Source organism: Scyliorhinus torazame, chromosome 7, assembly GCF_047496885.1.
Source record: "Scyliorhinus torazame isolate Kashiwa2021f chromosome 7, sScyTor2.1, whole genome shotgun sequence".
Lineage (NCBI taxonomy): Eukaryota > Metazoa > Chordata > Chondrichthyes > Carcharhiniformes > Scyliorhinidae > Scyliorhinus > Scyliorhinus torazame.
Genome location: NC_092713.1, coordinates 246086223 through 246105810, shown reverse-complemented (window position 1 = coordinate 246105810; position 19588 = coordinate 246086223). Strand labels below are relative to the sequence as shown.

General features: G+C 48.0%; 1 protein-coding gene across 4 annotated transcripts in view; it reads left to right on the top strand.

Annotated features, from left to right (window-relative positions):
- The window catches only part of slc23a1 (solute carrier family 23 member 1), a 138798-nt gene that overhangs the window by 42783 nt on the left and 76427 nt on the right, over positions 1 to 19588 (top strand). For 3 of the 4 annotated variants that reach the window (XM_072512213.1, XM_072512212.1, XM_072512215.1), the window contains exon 2: positions 14480 to 14563. In XM_072512213.1, the coding sequence (XP_072368314.1) occupies positions 14480 to 14563 (84 nt within the window). Of the gene's footprint in view, positions 1 to 10745; positions 10869 to 14479; positions 14564 to 19588 lie in introns of those variants that run through there. The other variant, XM_072512214.1, reaches the window with a different exon arrangement.

Genomic DNA, 19588 nt, shown 5'->3' with positions numbered 1-19588 from the left:
TTAGCACCACATCTATGAGAGCAGGCAGATGGATTCCCCTCTCTATTGCTGTCCATCGAGTGTCCTGTGCAGGACTAATCCCAAAGGCTGAAATGGAAAAGAAATGTGAATCGCTTATTGTCACAAGTAGGCTTCAAATGAAGTTACTGTGAAAAGCCCCTAGTCACCACATTCAGGCACCTGTTTGGGGAGGCTGGTACGGGAATTGAACCGGTCTGCTTTAAATGCTGGCTATTTAGCCCTGTGCTATATCAGACCCTATGGGGTCATTTGAACTTGATATTGTAGGTACTTCTTCCCCAGTAGTTTTTTCTGAAAATATTTTTAGTATCTCCAACATTGTTCCAAAAAGGGCTTCCAACATCTGGTCAGGACCAGATTCGTTGGCCCCACTTAAATACCGCTTACATCTGTCCTCCACCTCCGGAAAGAATCCATTCTTGTGCGACTTTGTCATATGTGCTCCATACACCACGTTAAATTGAATTAAGCTCCGTCTCAAATGAGATTGAGTTTATTCTACATAAGCCACACCCCTCCCTCAAATGCACCACCCAGCTCCTCCTCCCACTTCCTCTTTATCTCCTCCTGTGTGGCCCCCTCTCCCTCCATCAGCACATTCCAGAAGCAGTGGTTAGCACTGTTGCGTAACAGTGCCAGGGTCCCAGGTTTGATTGCCGACGTGGGTCACTGTTTCTGCGGAGTCTGCACGTTCTCCCCATGTCTGTGTGGGTTTCTTCCGGATGCTCCGGTTTCCTCCCACAAGTCCCAAAAGAAGTGCTGTTAGGTGGATTGGACATTCTAAATTCTGTGTACCCAAACAGGTGCCGGAATGTGGCAACTAGGGGACCTTCACAGTAACTTCATTGCAGTGTTAATGCAAGCCTACTTGGGGCACTAACAAAGATTATTATTATTATTATTATTATTATTATCTGCCTGTAAATATAGAGATCCTACCCTCTTCTATCTAATCCTCCGACATGGCGCAATTTAACACAGCTCCTCCTTGCACTTCCTCTTCTCTTCCAGTGAGACCCTCTCCCTCAACTGCTCGAAAATATCGGAGATCTTACCCTCTCCTTTCTTGTCCTCCGACACTGGATGTGATTTAATGGGAAAAGTTTCTAAGTTTGGTAGTGAGTGGGAACTGCTACGAGCTTCCTTTTTTTTAAATTTAGAGTACCCAATTCAATTTTTCCAATTAGCATGGCCAATCCACTTGCCAATCCACTTAGCCTCCACTTAGCCTGCACGTCTTTGGGTTGTGGGGGCGAAACCCAGTCAAACACTGGGAGAATGTGTAACCTCCACATGGACAGTGACCCGGAGCCGGGATTGAACCTGGGACCTCGGCGCCGTGAGGCTGCAGGGCTAACCCACTGTGCCACCGTACTGCCCCTGCTGCGAGCTTCCTGACGCTTGGCCCGGTAGTCACTGCTATAAAACATTAATTGGTCCACTTAACGAGGCCCGCGGGCTTCACACTGCAAATGATGGTCCTGCCAGCTAATTTGCCAGGACCGCACTCCTAAGCTGCAGTGGAGAGATTGGTGCACGACTTTGGCTCAATGAATGAAGTTGGACAAGATGTGGCGCAATCTGTGAGGACTTCGGCACACTGTCCGACTTTGGGGGATGTGACCCAGTACCAGGCGGACCCTGATGAAGTGCTAAGGGACATGTCCCACTCGGATGGAAATGGCCGAGGCCCGGCGAAGCTTGTCCAATCTCTGGTGGGCATTGCCACCTTGGTCCCAACATCGAGGAGTCACCAGGGCTGGCAGAGCCAAATGACGCTGGGGCTCGAACCAGCTGTCCCACATTCCGGAGGTGAACCCCAGCACCCTATAGGCACCAAGTGGGAGGAGAGGCACTGGGTGCCAACCGTGACCCGTTCCATGAAATGGGGATGGTAGCTAGATATAACGGTAGAGCGAGGAAGACTAAGCACGTTGAGGACGAGGGCACTTGGGGGGTGGGGGAGATTGGGGCATTGTTGGACACCCGTGACACATTAAAAACCCTTCACCACAAACAGTATGATGCCGCTGTCCCCCTCCTCCCCGGGCACACTGCATCCAGGTGATAGGTGTGAGTGAGCACTTGGCAGACAGGCAGGTGTAAGACTATGGCTTGGATCGAGGAACACCAGCGCTCGGCTCTCTGCAGGTTACCATCGCCCCCGTGCCCTCGATGGTGACCTGCTCAGTGTTGACACTGACCCAGCACCCTGGAGTGATATAACACGTACCCTGGGAGAGTGGGCAATGAGGGGGTTAGGAGGGAGGGGAGGTAGCTATGATTGGGCAGCACGGTAGCACAAGTGGATAACACTGGATTCACAGCTCCAGGGTCCCAGGTTTGATTCCCGCTTGGGTCACTGTCTGTCCGGAGTCTGCACGTTCTCCCCGTGTCTGCTCTCCACGTGTCTGCGTGGGTTTCCTCCGGGTGCTCCGGTTTCTTCCCACAGTCCAAAGACGTGCAGGTTGGGTGGATTGGCTCTGGTGTCCAAAAAGGTTAGGAGGGGTTATTGGGTTACAAGGATAGGGTGGAAGGGAGGGCTTAAGTGGGTTGGTGCAGACTCGATGGGCCGAATGGACTCCTTCTGCACTCCTTCTGCACTGCACTATGTTCTATGACAGACCAGGCCACTTGCTAAGTGAAGCTGGTGAGTATGAGGGCCTCCCGTCCAACAGCCTCCGACTGGTCCTGTAGTTCGTCCCTGGACTCCTCCTCCAGCCCCTACTGGTCTGGGTCGTCGTCGTCGTCCACCTCCCTCCTCCTCCTCCTCCTCCTTGGAGGTAGGAACAGGTTCCTCATCCCCAACCTCCAAGTTGCCCTGCTGCTCTGTCAGGTTGTGGAGGACACAGCTGACCACCACAAAGCAGGTGACCCTCGGAGCAGTGCTCTGTAGGACACCACTGGAGCGATCGAGACATCGGAACTGCATTTTGAGAAGTCCGATGCAGATAGCCTGGTTGGCCACATGGGCCTGGTTGTATTTGGCCCACTGCCTCTGTACTGACGTCATTACCCAGGTCCTCGGTGAATACCCCTTATCCCCCAAGAGCCAGCCGCCCATCCTGGGTGGTCCTTGAAGAGTCCGGGGATGACCGACTGCCCCAGGATGTAGCTGTCTTGCACACACCCTGGGAAGTGTGCACACATGTGCTTGATATTCAGTGGAACATCTTGCTATATTAACATAGGGCACTCCCACGTGGCCTGGTGAGCGCCACGTGGCCTGGTGAGCGCAAGGTGACATGTGTTCAGCCCCTGGACCTGGGGCATCCAGGCGATGGCAGAGAAGCCTGCTGCCTGGACATCCTGTTGGGCTTGGTCCATGTCAAAGTTTACATAGTTTCCACCTGGGCAAACAGGGCATCTGTGACCTGTTGTATGCAGCTGTGGGCTGTGGCCTGAGATACCCCACAAGTCCCTGGCCGAGTCCTGGAAAGACCGAGGCGTAAACGTTCAGGGCTGCAGTGACCTTGATGTCCACTGGGAGCAGTTGTCCTTTTCCTCCCTGCAGTGCCAATGCATGAGGGCATGACAGAGGTGCCGCACCATGTCCTTGTTGAGGCAGAGCCTCCTGCAGTACACGTTCCATCATTTGTTCAAACAACCAGCGACGTCTGTACACCCTGGGCCATAGCGGGCCTCCCCCTCTGGGCCCCTCCCTGGCCTGATGGGCTGCCGGGTCCTCTGGGTGTAAGGCAGGTCCCTGCATGTGGGCTGCAGCCTCGAGCGACTGCAGACGCTGCTGCTACCACCATCTCCGGCGCCTGGTCGCCCGGCCTACCCGCAGCACCACTCGTGGCAAGTTCTGCGTGGTCCAAAATACCGTCCATGCTGTTCAATGAATTGGGAGAGGGTGTTAGCCTGACAAAACAGCGGAGGCTCCTACCCCGGGACTCTTGATTTCCCCTTCCCCACACCTGGCATGCCCTGCCCATGCACTCCCAGCTGTAGCGGGCCCCCTCATCAGAGTACAGATCCTGAACCCCAGGCACCTGCACAGAACTTCACCTGGACCGGGCACTGGTCCCCTCCCCATTGCACTCTCCCTCCTCCGACCATGGACATATCCCCGGAGCTTTGTGTCCCATCCCCGTGTGTTCGGATGTTGGCTGCTTCGTCCATGGTGTTGCCTCCCGCAGTTCAAGCATTTTGTTCAGCCGTCAAGGCGTTATTGGGATGCTAGGCAATGCCTCCCACATGGCACACCCACCCATGCGAATCCACTTGGGTTGTGTGAAGTGCTCACTTAACCACGATTGCCAATTCCCCATTAGATGTAGCCTTTAGCCGCATGGCCAGAGGCTGCCACATTCGCTGGGGGTTATGGGTGGTTGCCGGGGCAGATTGGTAGGGTCTGGGGTTGCTCCCAGACTAGGTACACCCTATCCAGGGGGTGGCATGGTGGAGTTGCGTGTGTTTGCCCCCACAGCCAAGGGTGCCCCACCCCTGCCCGAGCACTGGGGCAGCAAGCCCAGCACCCCCCAAATCTTTTTGAGTAACGATGGCTACTCGCCTCCCCTCCCTGCAGACACCCCTCTGCCACATTCACGTTTATATAAAAAAAAAAAAAAAAAAAAAATACTGAACAGCACCAGTGTGACCACTTGCTGGGGAAGCCGCTGAATCACGGGTGGACCATTGGTTATGGGGTCGCTGCTGTTAATTGCATGGAAATAGGGCTTGGGTGGTGATAATTGGTTTCTCGCCACACTGCAGCGGGATCCCGACTTAACCTATGGGAGCTGGCCGGTTGCATCGCAAACTATTTGGCACCTGGCACAGCTTGTTTTCAAGAGCCTCCTGCTACTCGCCAGCCTCGTTAGGCCAGAGAACCACACCCATCAGATTCTCGAGGGGCCCAGACCGGTAGATACAAAGATGTTTCCACTCGTGCGGCAGACCAGAAAAAGGTCTCCCTTTTGTTATGTTCTAGTGCATGAACAATGATTGATTGAGTCAATGCACCAAAGAACATCTAGTTCTAGAATAGTCAAATTTATTGTAAAACGAGCTGTGGGTTGGAAACTAATGCTAACAAACTGAAACCATCACAAATGCAACAAACCACAATGACTTCTCTGACAGACTCTCCCTAGGTTGCAGTGTCACATGGTATAACTTGCCTGTCAGCTGGTGGTCGGAGGTCAAACATATTTACATGTACAATTGCTTATGCAGATCACTACATCTTTTAGGGCAGCACAGTTGCTTCACAGCTCCAGGATCCCAGGTTCGATTCCCGGCTTGGGTCACTGTCTGTGAGGAGTCAGCACGTTCTCCCCGTGTCTGCGTGGGTTTCCTCCCACAGTCCAAAGATGTGCAGGTTAGTGGATTGGCCATGATAAATTGCCCTTTGTGTCCAAAAAGGTTAGGTGGGGTTATGGGGATAGGGTGGAACCATGGGCTTAAGTGGGGTGCCCTTTCCAAGAGCAGGTGCAGACTTGATGGGCCGAATTGCCTCCTGCATTGTAAATTCTATGAGAATGTTTTTTCTCGTGCTTGTTAGTATGTGGTATACTCTTCCCCAGAGAACTGTGATGGCTGGGTTTTTGAATTTTGCAAGGCACTGTTAGACAGATTCTTGATGGACAAAAGATGAGTGTTGTTGCAACAGACAGGAAATTGGAGCTGGGACCATATTCCGATGAACCAATGACTGAGCAGGCTCGACAGCGGAGCAGGCTCGAAGGAGCAGGCGTATTGCATATGGCCCTAACCTATGGCTCTAACCCCCATGTTCTTATGACCTCTATTAAATACTTATTGATGATCCAAACATACTACATTTGCTTTCCACTACAAACAAATTTGTCAAACACTAATTCATTGTGACAAATCTGATTTGTGCTTAATCATATTACGCTTCTAGATAATTGTTTTTTAATCCATGATAGTTGGGACGTGATTTCACTAAATTAACTAAATTTAACTCGCAGGGCCAAGAAACACCAGTCTGTAAAACACGTTTGATAAAGGGCCTCAACAGGGAATGCGAGGCCGGGGTCGCACACAGCCCCATTTTGTACACTCAGGAGCTCCACTTGCTGGAACTCAGTGTAGCCTGTCATCGGGTCGGCAGTTTTAAATGGTGCAGTGAAGCAACCCCTGATTTTCTCCCCCCACCTCATTATGGGAAGGTCCCTGGCACCTGCCCCCGTCCAACACTTGTGCAGGTCACCTCAGCCCGATCGCACCCGTGCAAAAACTGCCAGCTTGGCACATTGACAGTGCCAACCTGGCACCATCCTGCCAGCTGGCAGTGCCAGCCGGGTGTTAAGGTGGCACCAGCCATGCCAGGATACCACCCTGCCCAAAGGGCCTGGACTGGGGTGTGCCTACGATCCCCTGGGAGACCCCCCACAAGTTCTGTTACGTCTGGTCCCCGTTTGTGGAGACGCGTACTGAACAGCGCTCACCTGAGGTCTCGAGGCGAGGGAGATGGATCCCATGCCTCGGGTAATGCCAAAATCTGCATATTGAAGTGAAACTAGTTGTCTCGCTCTAATATTTTAAGTGGGCCGATGCAGACTCCGACTCAATGGCCCGATGTTCTAATAAGCAGATTTGATAAAAGTTTAAACTAGTATGGCAGGGAGGTGGGCACGGGAGCAATAGGTCAGAAGGTGAGAGCATTGAGGGAGAACTAAGGAATAGGGCCAGTATGGCTATGAGGCAGAGCAGACCGGGAGAAGTTGCTGAACACAGCGGGTCACGTGGCCTGAAGTGCGGGTCTGGTGGCCTGAAGTGCATATGTTTTAATGCAAGAAGTATTACGGGTAAGGCAGATGAACTTAGAGCTTGGATTCGTTCTTGGAACTATGATGTTGTTGCCATTAAAGAGACCTGGTTGAGGGAAGGACAGGATTGGCAGCTAAACGTTCCAGGATTTAGATGTTTCAGGCGGGATAGAGGGGGATGTAAAAGGGGTGGCGGAGTTGCGCGACTGGTTCGGGAGAATATCACAGCTGTACTACGGGAGGACACCTCAGAGGGCAGTGAGGCTATATGGGTAGAGATCAGGAATAAGAAGGGTGCAGTCACAATGTTGGGGGTTTACTACAGGCCTCCCAACAGCCAGCGGGGGAGAGAGGAGCAGATAGGTAGACAGATTTTGGAAAAGAGTAAAAACAACATGGTTGTTGTGATGGGAGACTTCAAATTCCCCAATATTGACTGGGACTCACTTAGTGCCAGGGGCTTAGGCGGAGCTGAGTTTGTAAGGAGCATCCAGGAGAGCTTCTTAAAACAATATGTAGACAGTCCAACTAGGGAAGGGGCTGTATTGACCTGGTATTGGGGAATGAGCCCGGCCTGGTGGAAGAAAGTTTCAGTAGGGGAGCATTTCGGGAACAGTGACCACAATTCAGTAAGTTTTGAAGTGCTGGTGGACAAGGATAAGTGTGGTTCTAGGGTGAATGTGCTAAATTGGGGGAAGGCTAATTCTAACCATATTAGGCGGGAACTGAAGAACCTAGATTGGGGGAGGATGTTTGAGGATAAATCAACATCTGGCATGTGGGAGGCTTTCAAGTGTCAGTTGAAAGGAATTCAGGACCGGCATATTCCTGTCAGGAAGAAGGATAAATACTGCAATTTTGGGGAACCTTGGATAATGAGAGATATTGTAGGCCTTGTCAAAAAGAAAAAGGAGGCATTTGTCAGGGCTAAAAGGCTGGGAACAGACGCAACCTGTGTGCAATATAAGGAAAGTAGGAAGGAACTTAAGCAAGGAGTCAGGAGGGCTAGAAGGGGTCACGAAAAGTCATTGGCAAATAGGGTTAAGGAAAATCCCAAAGCTTTTTACACGTACATAAAAAGCAAGAGGGTAGCCAAGGAAAGGGTTGGCCCACTGAAGGATAGGCAAGGGAATCTATGTGTGGAGCCAGAGGAAATGTGCGAGGTACTAAATGAATACTTTGCATCAGTATTCACCAACGAGAAGGAATTGGTGGATGTTGAGTCTGGAGAAGGGTGTGTAGATAGCCTGGGTCACATTGAGATCCAGAAAGATGAGGTCTTGGGCATCTTGAAAAATATTAAGGTAGATAAGTCCCCAGGATCTGATGGGATCTATCCCAGAATACTGAAGGAGGCTAGAGGGGATATTGCTGAGGCCTTGACGGAAATCTTTGGATCCTCACTGTCTTCAGGTGATGTCCCGGAGGACTGGAGAATAGCCAATGTTGTTCCTTTGTTTAAGAAGGGTAGCAAGGATAATCCAGGGAACTACAGGCCGGTGAGCCTTACGTCAGTGGTAGGGAAATTACTGGAGAGAATTCTTAGAGACAGGATCTACTCCCATTTGGAAGCAAATGGACGTATTAGTGAGAGGCAGCACGGTTTTGTGAAGGGGAGGTCGTGTCTCACTAACTTGATAGAGTTTTTCGAAGAGGTCACAAAGATGATTGATACAGGTAGGGCAGTGGATGTTGTCTATATGGACTTCAGTAAGGCCTTTGACAAGGTCCCTCATGGTAGACTAGTACAAAAGGTGAAGTCACACTGGATCAGGGGTGAGCTGGCAAGGTGGATACAGAACTGGCTAGGCCATAGAAGGCAGAGAGTAGCAATGGAAGGATGCTTTTCTAATTGGAGGACTGACTAGTGGTGTTGCGCAGGGATCAGTGCTGGGGCCTTTGCTGTTTGTAGTATATATAAATAATTTGGAGGAAAATATAACTGGTCTGATTAGTAAGTTTGCAGACGACACCAAAGGTTGGGGGAATTGTGGATAGCGATGAGGGTAATGCATTTTGGAAGGTCTAATGCAGGTAGGGAATATACAGTGAATGGTAGAACCCCTCAAGAGTATTGAAAGTCAGAGAGATCTAGGTGCACAGGTCACTGAAAGGGGCAACACAGGTGGAGAAGGTAGTCAAGAAGGCATACGGCATGCTTGCCTTCATTGACCGGGGCATTGAGTATAAGAATTGGCAAGTCATGTTGCAGCTGTATAGAACCTTTTTAGTTAGGCCACATTTGGAGTATAGTGTTCAATTCTGGTCGCCACACTACCAGAAGAATGTGGAGGCTTTATAGAGGGTGCAGAAGAGATTTACCAGAATGTTGGTCGGCAAGGGCTTGGAGGGCCGAAAGGCCTGTTCCTGTGCTGTACTTTTCTTTGTTCTTTGTGTTCTCGCCCACAATGAGCAGGATTCACATTGCAACATTTTGCAAGATCCATGTCCTCACGAGGTGTTGAGTCGGATATATCCTGGGAGTGGGATCTCCCATCTTCTATTGGCCACAATGCGCTGCAGCGAGCTGCTTTACAGGCACAGCGTGGCCATTAAATTGGGCCCCCTTGTTTTTATCTGGCATGTTACTTTGTTATATAGATCAACATGGTGGGTAGAGTCTCTTGCAAAAAATTGATGTTATGCGCAATGCCTTTTAAATACTTAAAAAGGTATATCCATGTTCAGTAAGCAATATACCATGATCAAAATTAATTTGAACATCCAAGTTGTTAAGTGCTTAATTAAAACAAAGGAAGGTGTAGATTTCTGATTATGATGTATAACCGATAGGATGCATTTCTGTTTTTTCATTTTACATTTCAAATGAGATAATGGGCAAAATTCCCTGTCTTGCGCTGTTGGTAGCGGAGTTCCTGGGGAGGTGCAGAATCCAGTGGTAGTGGCAACAATCCGTTTCCGATCATGGTTCACATCCTTCCCCAGTGGGAGGATGCAATTGGGTCATCTGCATCCACTTAGCGGGCTGGGCAGCATATTTTGCGAGTCTGCGTGATTCTCCGGTCCTCTGGGCCAGGAATCAGGTGGGCGAGAATCACTACAGTTCCTGACGAACAAAGAAAATTACAGCACAGGAACAGGCCCTTCGGCCCTCCAAGCCTGCGCCGACCATGGTGGGCCAAGGGGATAACTCTCAAAGGGAGTTGCCTCGGAAGGCCACACCACCTCAACATTTCACCACCAAAAGGCCACACCACCTCGACATTTCACCACCAAAACTGACCCCCAGCTTCCAAAATAAAGGGTGGCCCCCAAGAGGCCCTGACATGAAAAAAAATGATATTGCCACTGATACCTGCCTGCAGACAAGGATAACCTACTGATTTTATTTTTAAAAAAGAATCTCGTGGTCTTGGATGTTTGTTTGACATCTGGCTTCTTTCTCCCGCCAGCTGATTATTGACTGGAAAAAGTCAGGATTCCTGTGGCAATATAATGACCAAATACAGGTCATGTCATTGTTTGACCTGGTGTTCTGCTTTGAAAGTACTTAAGTCTATATACTGGCTAATCTTTTCATTTTGGTAATTTTTCTGAGTTATTAAACTGATTATATTCATGGTACCAACTGTGGGTGTATTTTTCTCTCCCCCCCCCCCCCCCCCCCCCTTGCAGGTCTTATTCCTCCTTTCCTGATATCCCCTCATCATCAAATCAAATGAATTCACAATGTTCCTCCTCCCACCCCGCAGCCCTACTGAGTCTATTTAAGAACAAAACAAAAAGCATAGGTATGATTCTTATCTGGAATGGTGTATGGTGAGCACAAATTGACCAGCTGAAGTGAGGTGTCATATTTACTTGCAGTATTTGTATGTTAGTTACAAGTGAAAGATAAGTTGGAAACTTACCTGAGACTGAAAACTTTAAACTGTCAAGACCTCTAACTGAGCCCAAGTTATGAAGAACTGTGATTAAAGTTCAAAGGTTCAACCAAGAAGTTAATTTTTTACCAAAAGGACTGAAAATACACTTTTCAACACTAAGTAAAATACATTTGTGCCTCTCCTGCAAGTGCTGTGTTTCTGTTTCTTGTGTCAATGAGGTGACATTCAAGAATATTCCAGAATGAAGGACATTTTAAAGGTAATATACCTCCTCTTGTCAGTTGTTTTAAAGAAATAATATAAGCAGGATATGTTTTTGGTGAAAGAAGTAATACTGAAAATAGGTAGCTGTAGGAAATCCCTTTTTTAGCAAAATTAAAAAGGTTATGAAGTGAAATTTGAAGCAATTAAAAATTAAAAAGGTTATGAAGTGAAATTTGAAGCAATTTTTCTGTTTTTTTTTTAGTTTTTTTTCTCATTATACTGTGGGAATTGGAATCTTGACCTTTACGTTAGTGTTGGTCTCATCTTTTGAATTCCTCTTGTGACCTCTGGAGACTGAGTGCCTAGTCAGAAAGAAACAGTCACTTATTTTTCAAAAGTAATTTTTGTATCTGCTTGTACATTTTTTCTACTTTTTTAAAAATCGTGGATCACAACTTCTACATTTTGCATTTAGCTGATCCATAATTAGGTATAATCTGCAATAGTGATTATGGTGCTGTGGGATCGTCTTGAACGTGCAGAACTGCGGCTATTAAGCCATTTGAGGTGTGATCAGAATAGAGAGAAATCTAACTGATCTATTCGGTTCACAATTTGGACCCACAGTAAATAAAAGATTGGCTAACAAAGTTGGCATTTGCAGTTCATTGTTCTTGGTTGGTTTTCCAGGAAAGCAACTAAAATTCTCAGTTGTACGATCAATCTTGGGTCTTTCCTCTTTTTTTTTTTTTACTACCTGGAAGATGGAAACTTTTCTGCACATTTGCAAATGATAGTTAACCAATTTTCAAACTGGAGCCAGAGTGAGCGAGGACTGTTGCACATGTTTTATGATTGAGGAAATGAAAGCTTGAGGTAGATTTTTATTTTACAATTGTACTACCCATATTTCAGCATTACGAACAAATTTCAGTGCTACAGCGAAATACTATATAATTGGGAGAGGAAAACGGCATTTATTCAACATCTGGAGTCTGATGTCTTCAACTTGAGATAGACCTCTACTACTACAGCTTTGCACTGCAAAGATCTTGGTTGCTATAAACCACAATTGGCACATGATGTTTAGAGTTTGATGACCAAGGCCACAAATTTCTAATACCATACAAAAGTTGGAAGTCCCATCAACATAATAGCAAGAATTTGATCAGCAATTTTAAAAACGTTTTCTTTCTTTTCAAAATCATGTTTGCACTGATCCTTTTCTTATTTTGGTCTGATCATGGCAACATCCTATTTTGATTCCCTCGCAGCTCTGAAATCATAGGCGGAATTTTCCCTAAAATTGACCCGTTGGCTGGGAAAATTGGTGCGAGTCGCGTCGGCTGTTCTTGCGATCTTCCCACCCTCCATTTTGTTTTTGGAGCCGGGGGAAATCATGCTGAAAATGTGATATGAGGGATCCAAGACGCCAGGAAGGCTGGATCCTTGGAGATTGTGGGGGGGGGGGGGGGTCATTATTAAAGGGCACCCAGATCTCTGAATAACTCTACAACCTTCCCTCTTACCCCCACCTTCCCAAGTAAGCAACACCCGGCTATGGGTTTGCCTAAGGCCCCCATTTCAGCTCCTGCCCCTCGGCAGTGCTGTGCCAGACCAACCATGTCCCCTGATTACCATGGGCTTCAAAGGCCTCTGAGCCCCTGGGCATGATCATCACGTCTATCCAGAGAAATCAACCGTGGCTGCAAGAATGTCCTCCATTGAGGAACTGTTGTACTTTGTGTTTATAACCTGCATACGATGGACAAATGTTCACACAAGTTGCTTAATACAATAATTGTTTATTAACATGCACACAAGGTTAATATTAATCAATCACATACACATGCAAGTTGAACTCTAAACTAATACACTAAATGACCTCATCTTCCAGGTGACTGGCAAGTACAGTGCAGATAACTCCTTATCTGTAATCTTGTAGTCTGGCAGTGCTGGATGTCTGTGTCCTCGGCTCTGGTCCCTCTGTGTATGGTGTGGATGGTCTTTTCTTGGCTGGTGAAGGGTTCACCATTGTTGTTGGCTGTCGAAAGCTGCAGTCTAGAGAGTGACTTGTGGGCTGCGCAGCACCTTTTTATCCCTGGGAGTTTTGCGCTCTTTTGGGCGATCCCAGGTGAAGATCCAATGGATCGATCAGGTCTCTATCACCCTGATTGATCTTGGCCAATTGAGGGTGGACACCTTGATGGCTGGGTGGGTCCCAGTTGGCCCGTTAGTGTCCGAGGCATGTAGGCCTTCCCAAATAAGGAAAGCAAGCACCACTGAGTCTGCCACTGGTTGTCAGTTTCTACCTGGAGCACATTGTCCCGGGATGGCCTTTTTCGTATGTTAGTTTCTGCATAAGCCTGAACTACAGCCTTTTGTATATTTACAGGCGGCAGCCTTTCTGTGGTCAGGCTTGGCTAAATTTCCCATCGATCTCTGCAGCTTGCCATTTTAGGTGGCCACAGTACCATTGCACCTTAATGTCTGAGTGGTACCAGATGCTTCTATGGTGGAAAGTCACCTCCAGTGCAGGCATACTGTTCAGGCATCCAAAATTGAAAAAGATCTAGGGCGGGATTCTCTAATCCCGCGGCAGAGTGCCAACACCATTGTAAACGCCGTCTCATTTTACGACTGTGAATGGGCCGAAACAAGGACTAATTCTGGCCCCTATAGGGGGCCAGCACGGCACTGGAGCGGTTCACGCCGCTCCAACTGCTGATCCCGGTGCGAACTGTGTGCCGTGTGATCCGTACATGCACATGCGCAGTGGCCTCCTTCAACGTACCGGCCCCGACGCAACATGGTGCAGGGCTACAGGGGCCGGCGCATAGGAAAGGAGGCCCCCAGCCAGCGAGGCCGGCCTGCCGATTGGTGGGCCCCGATCTCGGGCCAGGCCACATCGGAGGCCCCCCGCTGGGGTCGGACCCCTCCCCTCCCTGTTATAAGGTATTAAAGATAAATAAAACAGGCTTCAACCCTTCACAGGATGCCCCCTTCTCCTACCCACATCTGGCCAGTGGCTCCTGTGCCCTTGCACTCTCTAAAGGTAAGTGGAGAGGGGTACTCTGCTCCTTGCTCCCCCTAGGAGACCCTGGTGCCTGGTCCCCACCTGGGGGATTGGGGGAAAGGAGGCGAGGATGAGAATACTGGGAGGTCACTGCATTTGACTTTAATCTCATTATTGAGATTAAAATGAATGCAAATTAGATGTGATCAGCTTCTTGCCCTTTCTGAGCGAGATCCTCATGGCAGGTGGAGCAGGCTTGGACAATCGGAAACTGTTTTGCACTTCCCATTTTGGGGCTCTTCCAGCAAATCTCCTGACTTGACGGAATCTCCACCATGTCTCTCAATCAGTATTTGGACCGCATCTATGTGGTGTGATGCATTTCTAGAAACGTGACTGGATATATCAGAAAACTTATAATAATAACTATTGCTTTGTCATTGTTTTGTTGTTACTGTGGTGTACCATTACAATGAATTGTTATTGAATTCTTTCTATGATAATTTTGAAAAGGAGTTCAGGCATATGCTTATGTCGAAGAATGTGAAGGACATTAATTGCATAGCAATCACATTATACAAAAAAATCCTTGTATTTTGTTGTGTATTGATACATTCTGTATGAACTGAATTTCAAATTCTCTGAACCAGAATGGACTGCCTGGCCCGACTTATGAAGAGATGCCTGAAATCCACATACCTGCTGATGGAAGATTTCAGAAGAACAGTGAAGTGGTAAGACACAAACTTAACACACTCCCTGCTGTGCTGGTAGCAGGACAGACCATTTGTCCCATTGTGCCCATTTGAGGTTGACCGTGCAAAGTAAAGGAAACGTGGTTGAGGCGGAGGTTACTTTCTAAAATTGTTGATCTCCAGTGAGTACAGAAGACTGCAACGTGCCTCGTTGAAAGATGAGGTGCTGTACCTCTAGTTTGTGTTGTGCTTCACTGGAAAGCTGTAGTTGGCGGAGGTCAGAATGAGCATGATGGAAAATTAAAATGGCAAACCGTTGGAAGCTTGGGATCATACTTGCTGATTGAATGGGCGTGTTTGTGGTCAGCCAATCTGCATTTGTTCTCCTCAGTGTAGAAGAGACTTCAATGATTACAATATACTAAATTTCTCTCAAATCGCTGCTTCACCCTGTTTCTCCCTATTTGCTCTATCCAAACCTCTAAATTTTGAATTCCACTATTAAGTCTCCCCTTAAACCCCTCTGCTCCACGAAGAACAGTCTCAGCACACCCTCTTCAAGGCTTTAACACTTTCCTAAAGATCTGACTGACTTGACTTTGGATTCCGTGCCCTATTTACAAAACCTACCATCCAGCTTTCTGTCTTAATCACCTTTTCAACTTACCCAGCCCTTCAAAGATATGTGGATAGCCACCTGCCTCTTTTCGCACCCCCCCCCCCCCCCCCCCCCCCCCAAAAAGCATTTGGATCATACTGCAATAATTCGTTGTGTTGCTTTTTTCCAACTATATATTACTTCACACATTGCATCAACCTGATGTCTGCCCATTTCACCAGACTCTCAGTGACATCTTGAAACTGTTCTCATTTACTATGTTGCCAAGTTTTATATCTAATTAAACACTCAATGTCATTGAATTCAGTGGAAAAGCAGTAACTTAATTGTTGCACGTGGTGGGTAAAATGCTCTCCCCATGTTCTTTGACACCTTCAGGTCCAGGAACCTATCTATTTTATGCTACCGAGCAAAAGAAGCCAGCTTGGTACAATCACTTCTAATCCAGGAAAATCATTGACTATTTCATGCTGTCTCCACTGATAATCCTCTGGAGCAGTAAAATCAACAAACAGCACAACTTGTTAAGCTTTTCAAATGGCATCCAGGACATGGTCAGGAAACTGCTGCTTCAGTTTCCAACTTCACTTGCCAGTTTGCATCTAGGGGGTAAAGACATTTTTCCCTTGGCAAGTTGTGGCAAAATCTCTTCTGGGTTTTGTGGGATATTGCGATCTCTTAGAAGCTTTACTGAGATCCTTTGGATCTATGCACTTTCAAGACTTTCCATGATTTTTCCACTGCTACCATGCCACTAATTTAGTCTGTAGGAGTTGGCACTTTTGTGACTTACCCCCCCCCACCCCCACCCCCGGACTTGGCTTTCAGGATGGATTTGAAAGCAGCTGGAGCTGGTCTTGTATACTCCTCCATTTCAAGATGATCTCCACCAGGAAAACATCCAATACCTGTGTGGGGGAAGAGTTTATCTTTGTAATATATCCTGATCTGTTCAGCAGTCACTGGCCTGGTGCTGTGTGAAATGATGCAAATCTCTCCTGGTAAATTGGAGCAATACCGGTCCAAGCTTTTAACTTCTTTCAGCTGAGATGAGGGGGTTTGGCTTAATGACTACGATCTTCCCTTCCATTGCATTGGGGTCTCGGCTAGTTTGTCCTCTTGGTGAGCAAAATATGCTGTGATCATCATCTTACACAGACCTGTGAGGCTCATGATGTTGCACATATCTCCAGTGTCTGTCTGAGCTTCACTTTAACCTGATGCCATTTTTTGCAGTCATCATTCCATCTGTCACAAGCCACTTGCTTTTACCTTGCGAATTGATAGATGCAACCTGTTCTTGGGTTTAGCCTGACCAGTCAGAATTATTTGACTGACATCTCTCCAGAAACAACCATGTATGTTTTCATTAAAATGTGGTTCAGTTCTTGCATTTAGCACACTGCTTTTCCCAGGCTGGAAGCATCCATTCTTTTGTGTGGTGTCCTCTGGCATATTTACACCCAGTACTCTGGCCCTGATCTTTCTTCTGGCCCTTCTGTTAATTGTCCAACCTTTTAACTTGGGTTAGAAGGTCTGGACTGCATCTCAGCATAGTGCAAAGCCTCGTTATTCTCCAATGAATGCTGTTGATGGTTAACCACCTCTGGATCTCCTGCACAGGGTCGCAAGGCAGATGTCCTTTCATGGCAGGATCTCTTCATCCTGTCTCTGATCAGAGCATCCTTACAGTTGCCCAATTCTATTTAGATAGACCTCTCATTGCAGATTAATTAGTGCAAATTCCTAAATAACATCAGTGTTTTAAAGTGAGCCTGCAATGCCTCCAGTGTAGCTTGTAGGACTCTCCCCAGCACTGATGAAGTTACCACCCTTATCATTCAACTTGCGTGGTAATTTCATAATTCTGTGATTGAGACTGGAAGAATTTGCACATCCGTCTCAAAATCTGCCTCATCTCCATATGAGCAGGTACTGGAATATTCAAAGCCAATGCTGACTCACCCAGCAGTCAATGTCCTCTACAAAGTTTCAGACTGATGTTTTGATTCTCTTCTCATTCTACCCCCCCCCCCCCCCAATCCCCCTTTTTAAAACATTTTCTGACTCTTTTAAAGCCATGAATATTCACTCAGCTGCACCCACATGTGATCTCCGAGACCACATGACGATGTCGAGCCGCAGTACAGGAGGCATTTCTCCAAACCCACTTGATGAAGCAGAGACCGATGATGCAAAATTGTTCATAGGTAAAACTACAGAGAAACAGTGAAGTGTGTCCAAATTTGGCTGAACATAAATCTATACATTGCCCGAAAGGGAAAGTACTCCACTTGCTAAATGGTGGACAAGATTTGAGACATAACAAACTAAAGGAAGGAAATTATAAAATGCAAGGATTAGTGTAAATCTAGGAGATGGAATAGTAATGAAAACTAGTTGCTTATATTCTTTCATGGGATGTGGGCATCTCTGGTTGGGACAGCATTTATTACCCATCCCTAATTGCGAGTCAACCACATTTCTGTGGATCTGGAGTCACGTGGAGGCCAGACCAGGTAAGGACATCCAGATGGGATTTTCAACAAGCAACAGTGGTTTCCTGATCATTATTAGACTTTTAATGTCAGATTTGTTTTATTGTATTCTAAAATCACTATCTGCTGTGGTGGGATTTGAACCTAGGTCCCCAGAGCATTACCTCCTTGGCCCTCTGGGCTTGCCGGACCCTCGCTGCTGCCGCCTGGTCTCCATTCTCTGGCTGGTCCTGGTCCTATGTGTCCTCACTTGGTTCTTCCTCCAACCCCTTCTGGTCTGGCCTGTCCTCGTCATCCTCCTTGGAGCTGGCCAAATATTCCTCCACCTCCACATCGCCTCGCTGCTGTGCCAGGTTGTAGAGGACACAGCAGACCATCACAAAGCGGATGACCCTCTTGTACTGCAGTGCACCACCAGAGCGGTCAAGGCATCGGAACTGCATTTTGAGGAGTCCAATGCACCGCTCAATGAGAGTCCGGGTGGCCACATGGGCCTTGTTGTATTGCGTCTCCGCAATGGTCACCGTCCTCTGTACAGGCATCTTTCAGGTCCTAAATGGGTACCCTTTATCCCCCAAGAGCCAATCGAATATCCTGGGCTGGTCCTCGAAGAGGCGAGGATGTCCTGCTTCCCCAAGCAGTAGCTGTTGTGCACACTCCCTGGGAAGTGTGTGCACACATGCAGGATCCTCATCTGGCGGTGTCACATGAGTTTGATGTTCAGGGAGTGGAACCCAGGGATTCCGCTCATTGAGCACAAGGCAACAAGCATGCCACCTATTAACCCCTGGACCTGTGTCATCCTGTTGATGGTGGAGAATCCTGCTGCCCGATCATCTTTTTGGGATTGGTCCACGTCAAAAGTTTATAAAGTTCACTGCTTGGGCAAGGAGGGCATCCGTGACTTCATGGATGCATTTGTGGGCTGTAGCTTGTCTGATGCCACACAAGTCCCCGCTCAAGCCCTGGAATGATCCTGAGGCGTGGAAGTTCAGGACTGCGGTGACCTTGATGGCAACCGAGAGCGAGTATCCTCCTTCTCCACGTGGTGTGAAGTCTGCGAGGATGGCACAGATGCTGTACCATCTCCTTGTTGAGATGAAGCCACCTGCGGCGCACACTGTCCATCTGTTCGAAGGACCAACAATACATGTGCACCTTGGGCCCTCACGAGCCTCCCACTCTTGTGTTCTTCCCTGGCTGGATGGGCAGCTGCATCTCCGGGTGTGGGGCGGGACCCAGCACATGGACCGCCACCATGAGTCTCTGTCGAATGTTGCTGCCGTTGCCTTCTCTGGTGCATGCCCTGTCAGCAGCATCACTAGGGCAAGTTCTGCGGAGTCCAAAATATCGTCCATACTGTTCGATATCTATCTCTCGGGAATTGGGAGAGGGTGAACGACTGACAACCAGCGGTGTCTTCCCATTGCTCTTTTTTCTCTCTTCCCCGGCCGCAAAGGGGCCCCTGCTCACCAGCCCCCACACACTGTACCTCAGACACCTGCACCTAATGTTACCTGGACCGGGTGCAGGTCCCCTCCCTGTTGCACTTGCCCATTCTCCTGCTGTCCCTGGTGCAGGGGCCCAGCCCCCGGATGTTTGGAATTTTAACACTGCGTCCATGATGTTACCTCCTGCAGTGTTCAGGCACAGGTTCCAGGCATCATGGTCTGGTTGCGATGCTAGGTGATAACGCCCATGTGGTAAACAACTGTTGCACCTCTATTAGGTGATGTATGGTAGGACCTGTATTAAAGGTACGTTGGTAGTCCCTGCCTGCTGGCTCCGCCCAGTAGGCGGAGTATAAATATGTATGTCCTCCATTCAGCAGCCATTTCACCAGCTGCTGTGGGAGGACACACATCTCCGAGCAATACAGCCTCAGTTGTACCCAACTCAAGTCTTTGTGCAATTGATTGTGCATCAATTTATTGCTCTAAGCTGTGT